Source organism: Mixophyes fleayi, chromosome 9, assembly GCF_038048845.1.
Source record: "Mixophyes fleayi isolate aMixFle1 chromosome 9, aMixFle1.hap1, whole genome shotgun sequence".
NCBI lineage: Eukaryota > Metazoa > Chordata > Amphibia > Anura > Limnodynastidae > Mixophyes > Mixophyes fleayi.
Window position 1 is genome coordinate 58,657,071 of NC_134410.1, and position 14,813 is coordinate 58,671,883.

The 14,813-nt window shown below is 37.7% G+C and overlaps 1 protein-coding gene across 2 annotated transcripts in view; it reads right to left on the minus strand.

Annotated features, from left to right (window-relative positions):
• Positions 1-695: 695 nt before the first annotated feature.
• TMEM255A (transmembrane protein 255A) overlaps positions 696-14,813 on the minus strand; it is a 52,496-nt gene continuing 38,378 nt past the window's right edge. For both annotated transcript variants that reach the window (XM_075184379.1, XM_075184380.1), the window contains exons 4-9: positions 14,516-14,605; positions 13,249-13,326; positions 13,067-13,155; positions 4,980-5,139; positions 4,416-4,559; positions 696-1,600 (exon numbers count right to left, since the gene is read on the minus strand). In XM_075184379.1, coding sequence (XP_075040480.1) covers positions 1,439-1,600; positions 4,416-4,559; positions 4,980-5,139; positions 13,067-13,155; positions 13,249-13,326; positions 14,516-14,605 — 723 coding nt within the window. In that variant the 3' untranslated portion in view covers positions 696-1,438. The remainder of the gene's footprint in view (positions 1,601-4,415; positions 4,560-4,979; positions 5,140-13,066; positions 13,156-13,248; positions 13,327-14,515; positions 14,606-14,813) is intronic.

Here is a 14,813-nt window from a genome sequence, read left to right on the forward strand (position 1 = left end):
TGTGGACTTTATACTGCAACACTTTATCCTGGTAACTACACAACTGGGAAATTATAGCACAGCTATCGTTTACATGCCACTTTTAGCAGCTTTGCTCTAAGCTATTATGGAGAAACAACTATTTTATAAGGATTGTTATCCTAACTTTCTTATGAATGTTTGATTATAGAATGCACTGGATACTAAGAAGTGTTACAGATACAGCACTAATTGTATCAATATGCAGTATTATACAAGTATTTTATAGTATACACTGCTAAATATTTAAATGCTCGATCATCTATTTACTTCCTTTGATAATTCTTAATAGAAAGGTATTTTTTAGCAATGGGAGCATCCAATACTTAATTTTTAGATTTAGCAAATGTATATAATGGATATGGTATTAGATAATCTCTCTGCGCGTGCTGTGAGCAAGCTTATGAAGATGTGTCTGCTACCTCTTTGCCTGCTGTCATATGTTCAGACCTTTCTTACTTAGCCATGGTTTCATTGCTTTTAAAGATTTGTTAATAAAAGTTAAATTTCAGCATTTATAATCTTAAGTAAGACTAGTCCATAGTAATTTAGCAGTGTACTCCTTTACATCGCTCTCAGATTAAATATTAATATGTAAGCATACTTCATAAGTAATTCCTTCAAGGAAGCAGTATATATGTTTTTCAATAAAAAGTAAACACTTTTGGCAATCACAATGTTATTCACATCAGACTTTATTTTTATGTTACATAGCGATATCTTCACAATCTTATAGTACAATTAAGAGGCACCAATGTTGCATGATACAATGAGACTTCCCCAGTCATTGCTCGGTTTATGTTACTGTCATAGAATCCCTGGATTTTGATGTAAACAGTATGTCCTCCATGTAACTTTACATTAACTGGCAATTTAAAAACAAAATGAACACTTAAGAGTCCTTATCATCTAAACTAAGCAATTATATTGAACACTAAAGCTTGGATATTCAATCCCCAATCTGTTCACTATGTCTTTTGCTTTGCTGGTGCTTTGATTTAAAAGAAAAAAGCATGAGCCAAAGACAAGTGGAGCCGGTGGGGTTGGCCAGGCAGAAAGTTTTCACAAGGTGGCCATTGAAAAAATTGTGAATCACTACATATAGAAAAATAAACTACAATTGAACGACAAATGAAGCACACATGCTAGTGACACAATGAGATGAATGCACCATTGAATTAACTTTCCCGTCTCAGTACATCCATATACATTTTCGGTTTTGGCAGAATTAAAAAAGTCAGTGTTGCATCTCAGGTGTCTCACACACACACATTTATACACATATATTTTACACAATACCAGTCATCCTGTCCACACAGGTATCCTAAATGTATACCATACAGATATAAAAGTTCATATTATTTGGTGGGCATGTGTCCTAAATTTCTGAGTAGGATAATATGTTTTGTGCCCGTAAAGGTCATGGTGTGTAAGGTGGAGGCTTTTCGTCTGGTAGGAAATAAGGTGGAGAATAGCGAGGGGGAGCATTGGATGGCCACATGAAACTAGGGCCAGACTGCGATGATGAATTAGGATCGTCTGACAAGCCAGAAGGTGTAGAAGCTGGAAAGACATTGGAATGCTGCAGAACAAACAGACACATTAACATTGTTTTGCTCTTTTAAGATCTGTCTGCTTCTATCAATACATATATTTATGGCACATTTATTTACACAGTATATACATACACAAAGCATATATTTAGAATGGTTTTAACCCATGAGTTTTGCAACAGGAATGCATATTAAGGTTTGGGGGTATGCATGGCTGCTAGGTATAGGTGAAGTATGTAATGGCAGGTCAAGGAACATTTATTTTAACTTCAACAAAAGATGTAAAATTACTAAACTGCAGTATTCTCATCAAGAGTATTGTATGAACAGCATGGGATGTATTATTCCTACCTACCACTTCATACTCTGGGAACTGCATTCATAAGCATATGATGCATATCACTAAAGTATTTAAAATATATATCATGAATAGTAAAAGTATGTAAGATGCCTACAAGTAGAAGAGAGTAGTCTTTCATCGAGTCTGTAATAATAATAATAATTATGTCCTTTTGTCATGTAAACTTTTGTAGATAGATTTTTTTTTTGTCCTGGGGATCTATTATAATATGTTGTATATGACCTACCAATGTAGGCATTGCCCCTTTATACCTCATATATGAGCCACAAAATAAAATCCTTAGAACTCTACTTTCCAAGAAAGGGAAAATGGAGGCAGTTGCTGCCTGATAGACAGGCAAAAGTGTCAGTCTTCTCCACAATAGAATTAAGGCTTAATAAAAATTTATTAAGGCAGATAGCAATGCTTGAAGACGGCGTGGGGCTAAACATGGAAAATATTCTCATTGCAAACAATGTGCAAAAATCCTTGGTTTGTTTATTTGTATTTTATTTTTTGTTCAACAAGCTTTGTGTGGGTTGATAGCACTTAGCTCCATCCTAAAAGCGCAGCCATATTTAGGTTATCTTGATATTTACATTTACATCACCAAAGTCTATCTCTCTCCTCATTCTCCTCCCAAGCTCCTGTCAAGTTTTTTTATAGATAGAATTTGCACTTGCATGCTGATTAAACTACTACTGCTCAATTTAGAACCCAGGTTCTAACATATTCAAAATAAGGCCATCTTGTTTGGGCCAGTAAGTGTTAATGATTTCTGGGCCAGCTTTTCCACTATGCAGATAATTGGCTATACATAATCCACACCTCAAGAGAGCATACTGCCTTCTGCTTAATTGAAAGGCAGTTAAAATTATAAGTGAAAAAATATGCACGAGGTAATATCTTATTTTTAGAAATGTTATTACTATTTTGTGCATATTGCAGTGATATTTATCACTTTTGAAAATCTTCAGAAAATGCTGTGCTGATATGGGACGCTGAGAAGATTAACTAAGAGAATCCTGAAATAAAACCTTATATTGAGAAATGCCAATAATGGATTGCTTGCCCACTTGATGCTTTTTATATGAACACACAGCACAAGCAAACCACTCTGAAAGTACTGGAAGCATCGGGATTGTGGTGGACGTGTAGTCAGCAGATTGCAACAAATGCAGGCATAAGGAACAATAATGCAGGTGCTTTCATTATTTGCAGAGTGGTTTCCTTGCGTCACTCATGTTCCATTAGTAATACGGTCTGAACAAACACTCACCAAGCCCTAAAACACTAATATACATCAGTATTAATTCTCAATTTGTGGTCTGTAGCAGCTCTGCTTCTAGCACACACAGTAATATAATTTTAGAGATATATCCAACCAAAGGAAGAAAAGTGATATGATTGTCCCTCTGTGTTTCTGTGGGGAAAATATATTTACTAGCCTGGTTTTTAGTATATGAATATCTTTCTCTTTTCTTTTTTTTTTTTTCATAGTTCTCATGTAAGCACAGACTCAATGCTCCACATGTCTGTAAGGTAAACACGTAACACTAGTTTAATAAAAGAATACTTTTTATTTGCTTGATTTAAAAATTGGACATATGTACTACATATTGCATAATACAGCCATTGCAAATTATTAAACATTTTAATTGTGAAAAAAAAATGTGTTCAATGAAAAGCCTTCCCCCAATATAAATTCTAGACCAATAGAACAATATTCCATTGTTTGGATGATAATTCTGGATTACACTCCTTACAAATCCTCTAATTCAGCTATTAAAAGGTGATAGCAAGGTAATTCAGCATAGGTTTTATGTAGCTTAGAAATGTGTTCTATTGAATCTTCACTCCGTACCGATGACAAATTGTAGCAATTGTGATGAATTATATATTCAGTGTATTCATTAGTCACATCTGTTACTTTCAGTGAGAACATTTTAATAGGGAAAGTAACAAAATGGTTATAAAATTGTAAGTGTATCTTTTCAAACTTACCATAAATGGCAAAATTGTGTATGATTTCATAACTGAATGTTTAGCATTACAACAGTACTGCTGATTGCAGAGCAGGTTGGTTATTAATGCCAGCTGAAGTGCTAAATTGAAATATCAAAATTATAAGGTTGGACCCTTCCTGTATTGCAAATAGTTCAAATGATTATCGATTAAATTCAAAAATAGTAGCAATAATTTCTTAGATTTTATATAAATAATTCCATTATAGATATTCCACATTTAATGATAGTCTATAAGAATATAAAGCAACATTAGATGTTACATTTCCACCTTACAAACATGGTAGAGCTTTGAGTCCATGAGTGCTTATGTGAGAACCTACTTCTGGGTTTCAACAGAACCCTTTGCCCATAATTGGGATTGGTATCATTCTTTAGACTTTCTCCCTATTATATATAAATATAATATTCCAGTGCGGGCTGCACCTTAGATTCACAATTATCTAATTTTTATATCAGGTCTGTATTATCTTGACATACCTGTAAGTCATAGGCAGTGTAAGGTGGCAGGTGTGGAGTGCTGTGGTAGTAGGTGTTGTAAGACGGCACTGGTGGTCTTGTGTTGTACTGTACCCTAGGACGTGGGGTCTCCACAATACAACTAATGGCAGGAATTGTGGGGTCCTGTAAATATAGACATATTATAACTTTATACTAAGCACATCAAAGAAACATAAAACTGACGTCTCATCTAAATTGTCAGATGCTCTTTTTCTGAAGGTCAAAGTGGCTTCACTCACCAAGTCACTAAGTGCATACACTATCCAAGTTATTTATAATATTTATAATATTCATGCAAAACCATAACTCACTTCCCATTTATAGAGGAGTAATGGTCTGTATGGATTTATTTCAAAGATCCATATAAAAATAACAACACTTATCATCCCTTGTTAAAGATGCATATGAAAATATCAATAGCAGCAAAAGTACTTTTCAAATAGAGTGAAATATCAGCAGGATTCTTAAAATACTGTAAATGATTTTGTGCATACATTATTGCAATAAAAAGCATAGGGCAAAATAAAAAGCTTTTCTTCTCACCATATCCTTGAATCCTCCCAGTATTGCAGCTGTTATAATCCCCAAGAAAAGACCTGCTATATTCAGGATAGTTACCGACCAAAGCAAGTGGTATAGATGTATAACATCTTGACAGCTTTTTACATCAATGTATTCATAGTACAGACCTGAAACTCCAGTCCTGCAAATATAAAGTTATTGTATGTTTCAGATAAGTCTCATTAACCTTCCTGGGTAAGAAGGTCCTAGTATTATAGAGCTCATCTCATATTCAACACTCAATAAACAAAAGAAGAAGAAAAACCTAGAACACAAGCACTATGCAGCCATAAAGGATATTCACTACCACAAGCATGCCTACTATGGGCATGCAAAGAAGGATTTAATAAGGCAACATATAGTATCAACTTTGGTGCCATCAGCTGGGACAGCACAGTTCTGAGGACTACACAAAGGACAGGGCAAAAGATTAAAATTGACTGTAACTGAAATGATAAAGTGCATGTAGCATCTGATTGGATAGTTACAGATCTTGTTCAATCAGGTGCCATATTCACTCCAAACAACTCAAGTTGGCGTACTGAGGGTCTGCTTTATGTTCGGGCTTGCATAGATTTGCATAGCATATCTTGCATGAAATAGCTCTGCGCATATCCACAAATGGACATTATGCCAATGAATGAAATTGCACGCAATTTATGTTCGAACACAAATGACACAACTGCTACTAGCGATCACAAAATAATGTTATGCAACTAATAGAGACAAAATGCATTGTATTCACAGTATGTATTAATAATCTTTATGAAATTAGTATAAAAAAATAGTTAACTTTTTTTTATATAAATATTCTATAAATGATTATACTGTTAAGAGCTGTTGTTTTATTTTATAATTAAAAAAACATTTTTATGCGTTCTAATGTGACCTTTTATTGCACTGACACATGTGCATATACTGCAGTCTGTATGTTTGCATATGGCAAATACTGTTTAGGCAGAGCGTACTTCCACCCAGATTCAAATCAAACCACATCTTGAGATCTGCTGGTATTTGAATACGGCCAGAACAATATTTAAAGTCCGTGCTCTTTTTAAAACGCAGCTTACGTGCAAGTTATGTTTGGACATGACTCAGCCCTTGATTATCTAGAATGACCCAGTGCTGCAAAACATAAAAAGCTCTGCTTTCCCAGTTGTGAGACACTGCAGACCAAGGGGATCATGGCCCACACTGCACAATCCGAGACAGCACATTGTTTTCTTTTTTTGTTACTACAAAATGTCTCACTCACTCCATCTTTTCCTGCTGTGTGTAATTTCCCCAATACTCTGTTCAGCTTTTATTCCTTAATTAAAAAAAAAAAAAGTAATATTCAGGGGTCAGTTTGACAACTGAGCAGCTGGTTTTTGTTACCTAGATAAACACGTACAAAGGAGGGATGGCACTCTTTTAAAAACTGGAGGTCACACTACCAACATGAAAAATCAATTGGCATTATACATGGGAAAAATACTCACTAGTAAAAAAGAAATATCAATTCCAAATGTATCCAAACAATGGAACAAAAGTAGATAAATGAAGGTTCACATCTCAATTTCAAAATGCTGCTTTGTTGTAAACTCCCACCATAATGTGTTTAAGGCACAATTATGCCTCATCAGGTGCTCCATTATTTCATTGAAAGTCAATCATTTGAATACATTTTATTCACTCTCCAGCCAGATCTGATTAGAGGCCCAGCAGCTGGCAGGTGATTAATCATAATAATAATCCCATTACAGGGTATTACTCTGGAATCACAAAGATAACACAAAATTCAAACATTTATTGTCAGCAGTACCAGCCGCTTAGACATCCTAACAAGTGTTTCAGCAGATCCTTTTACTGTACATTGGTAAAGTAACACTCAGACCCCACCATTTCTTCTGAGAGCTTCACTGAACTAAGCAGCATGCAAACATCTGATATGCTGCCCCAATCAGTGAGAAGCTTGTTTGATATCGGACAAGCTGGCCAACAAATAGAGGCAATTCTGTGTGCAGCTAAAGTGTAGGGAAAGTCATTTGGATTTATGTTTATTCTCTATGTGACGGTTACTGCTGCAATTAAACTTTGTGAATAAACCAGAGAAGCTTTGGTGGAAGTCATTATTGGATATATATGTATATATATTTGTATATATTTGTTTTTGTGTGCCACCAAGAAAAAAATGTGCATTATTAGGGATAATGTATGCCTTACTTCAAATTATTGGAACACATCTGTGATTTCTAATTATCAAAATAATTGACAGTAAGCTATGAATTATCACATATATTATATATAAGCATTGCTTCCAATTCTTTTAAACAACTAAGAGGTCATTTACAGCCAGACAGAAGAACACAATAGGGCGTGAGTCATTAAGGAGAGCAAAGCAAAAATGATATCAAAGATTTGTGTTTTTACATTGTACTAGAAATAGAGGGGATATAAAAAGAGAGAAGGGGGGGGGGACAAGAAGGGAAGGAAGGAGACATATTTAGAGATAATCAACAATTAAAAAATGGCACATTTGGGAACATCATAACATCACAATTTTCAGAGGTCTGATCAGTTATTGAAGGTCCTATAGAAGGAGAAATTTTGAAAAATATTCATGCCATGAGAACTATTTGATCAATGGAGAAGTTACAGCAGTTGAACATCTAAAGCCATCACATAACTACGTTGTATTTTAGCGATCATTTTTGAAAGTGAGGGGAGTAGTGGAGACTTCCAATGCTGAGCTATGGCTGCCCTAGTGGCAATGAGTATATGCCCAGTAACATATTGATTATGGCGTTGGAGATGGAACAGGTTTAAATGTAACAAAGCTACAGGGCAGGGCAGTACATTGACTTTAGTAACCTGGGATATGATGTGCAAAACCTCTGTCCACATCGACCTGATTTTGGGACATGCCCGGAAACATGTATAAGGGAACCAACATCACGTTAGTCTCTCCAACAATATTTGGATACCATAGGCCATATTTTGTGGAGTTTTTCTGGGGTAAAATATGTCCTATGAAACAACTTAATCATTATCTCTGTGTGATTAAAACACTTGGATATTTTGTAGATGTTCTGAAAGATTTTTCCCCAATCTTCTACTGATAATCTCCAGGTCATGTTCCCGGGTAGCTTGGACCGGGAGTCACTGGGGGACAAAAGGAGCTGATACCACCCTGAAATACTACCCGTGTGAGAGGAGGAAGAGATTTGTACATGGAGGGTTTCAAAGATGGGGGGTGTGACAGATAAGACTATATCCAGTGTCTGATCTGGAGATATTTATAAAAGTCTTGGGCTGGTATATCATACTTAGCTTTTAGATGTGAAAAAGAAAGTAGTGCACCACCGTCTAAAAGATCTGGGATTAGCTGCGATAAGGCAGTGGTAGAGAGGTCAGAGGAGAGGAGAGGAGAGGAGAGGGGTATTTGGTGATAAGAGCATCAACTTATCCCAAACAATGAGAGAGTCTTTTATATTCCGGAGGGTATTTGTATAACATGGTCTGCTATGTTTATCTAGCCAAAGAATGTTGGGTAATGGGAATGGGGAAGAGTTGTGGAGTTTAATGGTAACCCAAAGTTTGCGAGCGGAAGGGGTCTGCCAATCTGAGTTGATTTAGTAGGAGCTGCATGCTGATATGATTCCAATTTAGGTGTGGCTAAGCCACCTCTCAACTTAGAGCAAAATATTCGGTCTCTAGAGTTTAGGGCGTTCATTACACCAAATAAAATGGCATACTATTGTGTAGAATTTGTTTATAAGAGAACCCGGGGACCAGATAGGGGATAGAACGGAATAAATACAGGATCTTTGAAAGCTACATCATTTTCAGGGCAGCCATTCTCCTCAACCATGAAATTTCATAGCTAACAGAAGATTTAGTAAGTGTATCAAAGTGTTTAAGAGTGGTTGGTAATTACTCTCAAAGATCGAGGCAGGATTCGGAGGAATACTTATTCCTAGGTAAGTCATGGAGATGGAGCATTACTGGAATTTATATTGTGACTTTAAGGACCGTAATGTGTTCTGTGAGGAGGCCACCCCCAGTGCCCCTGTTTTAGAAGTGTTAAGTTTGCAATAAGAGACCCCTGAGTAATCTTGTAAAATTTGGGATAATGCACGCAATGAGGACTCTGGTTTCGTGACTAATAATAGAACGTCATCAGCAAAGAGGCAGATTTTATGAAGGGTGGTACCAATAATAGACCCTTTGACGGCAACAGTTGTTCAATTTTGGTGGCCAGGGGTTCCATAACTAATGCAAAGATTAACATGGAGAGGGGGCCTCCCTGCCTAGTGCCGTTAGTGATCTGAAAATAGGAGGAAAGGAACCCATTGCTGAAGACCTGGCTAAAAGATTGGTGTATAGTGTGGAAATAGCTGGAGAAAAGAACCACCAAACCCAAATTTTGTTAAGACTGCAGACATATATTCTCAATGAATCCTATTGAATGCCTTTTTCGGCGTCTAGAAATAGTAGCAATAGGGGTACTGAACTAGCATTATGTGTCTCAATGATGTTTAATACTCTCCTAGCATTATCTGGTGCCTGTCTGCCAGGTACAAATCCGACTTGATCCAGATGGATCAGTTGGGGTAGGATGGGGTTAAGTCAGTTAGCAACTAGCCTAGAAAAGATTTTAATGTCAGAGTTAAGCGCTATGGGATGGTATTTAAGCTACTCGCACAGCTGAATCAAATCCACGGTGGGGAGGTCAGCTAGGTGCGTGGGCCTGCAATGGATGCCGGTGCAGTTGCGTGGAATTCTCCGCCTCCAGCCAGAACGTAGGTCCGGAAATGCTCCCTGGCTCACATCCATGCCACAGCAGGAGTAGTATACTGCAGGTGCCCGAGTCTCTCACCTCTGTCTGAAGGAGGTCCAGTGAGTATGATGATCTGCACTCAGGAGCCTGCAATCGCCTGGGAGACTGGGTCTGCTATAATTGGGCCTGTCCGGTCAAAGGCAGGGTATGGGGTGAAAACAGCACTCAGTGTGGGTAGCCCAGAGCGCCGATACCTGCGTCTGCAAACCAGAAATGACCAGGCGAAAACTGAAAGTGACCGCCCGCGATCTACTCTAGCGACTCCAGGGACCACTCAGCGCCGGGGAATGCAGGGGGGATCCCAATGCGGTGGACAGCAGAGGGGAGACCAGCTGGACCAAGCAGGAGGAGCAGTCAGATCACGGCAGCCGCGTCCTCATACAGAGGTATGAGGGGCAGAAACAGTTTCAACTGCCTCACGTTGTAGCTCCAACGATGCCCAAGAGTCTCACAGATGGGGTCAGCCACTGGTAGCTCATCTAGGGGCCCCAATTGATGTTATTTAGGGACTTCAGGGGAGAGAGCTCTGCTGCAGTGCGACCATTCAAGTTGGTGTTTAGGCCACGCCCCTATTCATTATTTTGCACATAAGTTCAATACTGGCTGCTTCATCATGTAGCACACAAATACTTGATAACTTTATTTTTACACTGAAATTTAAAGTTGATCTAGGACATGTTCTATCCCGACTATAAAGCTGTCCCCACATTTTCAATTTACCACCCCCTCCAATGCAACATAGTTTTGCCCAGGTGCAAAGGTACTCCTTTTTTAAGCTTTTCTCTCTTTTCTCTCCTTAATAAAAGCCATTTCCCCTACGTTTTAAGTCCCACCCTAGATGGCAGATTTTGTGAAGATGCAAGTGGGGGATCAAAGTAGTCCCTCTGAATATTGACTCACTTGTCCAGTTCAGCAGAGACCTGTAAAATAATTGCAACTTGAAGACATATGGCCTGATTCATTAACGAAAGTAAGTCAAAAAAAGGAGCAAGTTTCCTCTTGGACAAAACGATGTTATAATGCAAAAGGTGCAAATTAGTTTATTACTTTGCATGAGTTAAATACGGTCTGTTTATTCCTGTAGCACACAAACACTTCATAGCTTTATTTGTACACTAAAATTTAAAGTTGATCTAGGACATGTCCCACCCCAACTATAAATCTGCCATCACATTTTAAATTAAAATCTTCCTCCAATGCAACATGGTTTTGCCAAAGGGCAAAGTTACTAATTGTTTTTACTTTTCTTAAAGAAACAGGCCCATATTGTGAAGCATAAAAGCTAAAATAATGAGTCCCCAATAGCTTGTTTTACAAAAAAACACATGTACTACAAATTAATAAACTAATTATTAAGGGTTATACATTTGGAAAAACTTCATTTGGCGCCGTCCATGAATTATGACAGCATGCAAGAGACATCACTGTCCAATGCAGAGAAACAAACCCATTCTAGCTATTGAAGCGCATAGTTCTGGGGCGTACGTTGTATGCATTTAAAATATTGTCCACAGCTGCTGTTTAATGTGCAGCTGCATACAGTACATATTCACAAAGGCAAGAGTTTAAATCCCTTTATCAGCTGCCATCAAGCTCCATGCTAGCAGTAGATAAGACAAGTCGTACAAACAAAAGCAACCGTGCAACTGTCCTAATTTCTGCTATTCGAATACATGTCAATCCTGGATAACTCATATATTTTGTATAGATTTTGCAATGTTAATGTTTTCTTTGAAAGTAAACTTGTAACATACTTACTGCATTTGAAGAGACATTTATAAAAGCCAGCACAACAAAACAAATGAAAAACACTGTGAGCCTCATTTACAAAGTTCAAAATACTCATTTTTTGGTTGCGTGACCCTCGATTTCCACAGGTGCACTTAGACTTTCACCAAAATGCATGGGCTTGTGGAACAAGATGGCAGCATTTGTGGAGGAGCAGAAGTTGGGCAGAGCTATAGCGTGCGTGATAGGAACAAGTAGGCACACCAGTGCACCTAGTTTTGCGAGCAGTGCAAAAACTAGAATTTTGTTTTGCGGAGTGATACTATTAAAATGAGATAAAGTAGTTGATAGGGTGCATCTTTAGGTTTTCTTGTTATGCAAAAGGTTGCAAAGCAATTTGGTGGAGATCAGGTTTCATCCTATACTTGCACTGGGATGCTTTTTGTTTCACTTTGACAAGCTTTTCTAGATCATACTTGCCTACTATCCCGGAATGTCCGGGAGCCTCCAGAAATTTGTGGAGGTCTCCTGGACTCCTGAAAGAACAGGCACTCTCCCAGATGATGCTGTTCTTAATGACGTGATTTGTGTCATTAAGCCTTGCCCCCGCAGCACAATGCCGCAAATCGTGTACTATTACTTTACATACATGCAGCTCGGAATCCTAAGTAAATCACAGGAAGCAATTTACGTAAATTTCGTCCAACTCTATATAAGGTCCTCAGTGCACAATCATCATCATCAACATTTATTTATATAGTGCCAGCAAATTGTGTAGAGCTTTACAATTGGGAACAAACAGTAATAAAACAATACTGGGTAATACATACAGACAGATCGAAGAGGACCATGCTTGTAAGCTTACAATCTACAGCAAATGAGGCCCACTGTACCTGAAGTGCAAAATAATTATAATTAAAATGTTATTTCCCATCCTTTAGAAATGTTGTAGCTGTTCTTGAGCTTTGGTAGTAAAATAAGTGGGTCTTATTTTTTACTTTTTAGTAATGCATTTTTTTTTAAACATTTGTTTAAAATGTTGTACAATTGCAATATTTGTAAAGTACAAAACCAGTGTACAAATAACAGTTACCAGGAGTTAGACATGCACAAGAGGCTTATAGACATGAGTGTAGCAAATGTGTACAAGTGGTACAACCACAATTTGTGTACTGGATTTGGGTAACCACTGTGCCTGTTACTTGTGTATTATAAGGAATAAAATAGCCTAAGCTATAATCAAAAGCAAAACTTTAAGTCACCTTGGAGAATAACCTATAAGTGTTGCCTTTGGCCATAGTTCTATTCCAGAGCAGTGCTTGTCTTGATGTAACTATACAAATCTAAAAGTGGTTGTGAATGAGCTGTGCTCTTTTTAAAGATGCTACTATGCCACAGAACAAAGTATACAGATCAAATATCAGTATCTTTATTAAATATATTAATATATTTGTTTAAAATTGTTATGGAAGGAGTATGCATAATGTGAAAACCAAAAGCCCCTGGCATTGTTACATACCTCCCGCAGTTGTACAGTTCACAGCAGTAACACGTGTGACTTTTTATCTTCAATATGCAAGAGGCCCGAGTTGGAATCTGGCAGTTCACCTTGACAGGAGATAGACGAATAGGAAATGTTTTCATTCCAACAATTCTCAAAGATCAACATAGAAAAATATAGTTATTGTCATCCAATCTCACCTCAGTAGTGTCAGTCGTGTGATCATCATCTGCAGAAATATAGTATCGACATTTCCCTGCATAGATAGGTCTGAGATCCTTTCAAATAAAATAAGTCATATTTTTATGTTTTATGTCCATGGTATCATACCTTGCACTAGAATATTTCATGTTACATTAACATAAGGTAAAAAAATATCTTGGGAAGTTATGGGGGAATCTAAAGTCACATGTATCAACTGAAGTACATCATCATCATCATCATCATCATCATCAATCTGATGGTCAATTCTGCTACAGACTATAAATACAGTGGATGTTTATTTGTGCCTTTCAACTGAGCTTCTGGGGTCCCACTTACTTATTTTCCAATCTTCCATAATAAACGGGAACAGATCCTGCACTTCTCAGTGTGGGGCTTGTTTCTTCTGGTAGGGATACAGATTTTGTTTTAGCCCCTTAGAGTAAAGGATCCAGCCTTGTGCTGACCAGCTCAGTTATTGTTATTCCTTGATTTTGACAAAATGCTGGTTTCCCCTAATAATGATAATCAGCCTAGGCAGGATAGCATAGAGATTCGGTTACAAAATTTGTAGTGGGTCATGCTGAAAAATTTCTTTCATGTACTTATATTTTTATGTGCATTGTAAACTGTTTGTTTGTAAGAGGACTCTATCATTCTAATACCCCGTTCACACTGTCTCAAAAACCCGGCTGAGTGTGAACGGGTCCCCTGCTAATTTGGTCGAGGCTGAGTGTGAACGGGTACCCTGCTAATTCCTGGGTTGGATGACCCAGGAATTAGACCCGGGTCTTTTGGAGGGTTATTCCCGGGTCCAAGTCAGGTAGCCTCCAGTCTGAACGGTGAGACGCGGGATTTACAACCCAGGTCTCACCGAAAGCTATTGAAAACATAAAAAAAAAAAAGAAAAACTTGCATCACAAGAGGAGCTAATCAAAGCTCCTCTTGTGATGTTCCAATGGAGACCCAGGCTTAGTGTGAACCCGGTCGACACGGGAATTTGCTGGGGTGGGAGGCTCTATCCCCCGACAATATCCCGGGTTCATATACACAGGATATTGCAGGGACGTCAATGTGAAAGTGGTATTAACTGGATTCACTGATCACCTGATTTAGCGTTTGTTTCTTTTTAATGTAGTAAGAAGTATGTCTCTTAAAGTACTACTTCATTCAACTGGAGGATGGCAGATGGAACAAACCATCTTTCTTGGGCTTACTGATATGCTGGAACACAGTCACTGAGAAGTGTTTACTTTAAATACTTACTAGATGTCTGGCAGCAAAAACGCCATCCACAATTGCACAACAAAAAGCTGCAATCACTCCAAAACTGATAAAAACTATTGATGCAACAAGCTGTAAATAGAAAAAAAAAGAATATAATTTATAATACAGCATATTAAATGTTCAATTCACAACAGACTAATAGGCAATAGATATATGCATACATATAATTGAGAGCCAACTTGGGCTGGTAAGCCCGCGTGCATGTGCCATATTTAAATGATTTCTCATCTTCCATTTCTTAAAGCAGAAGGCGGGTAGCACGACTACAGTGCTGCAT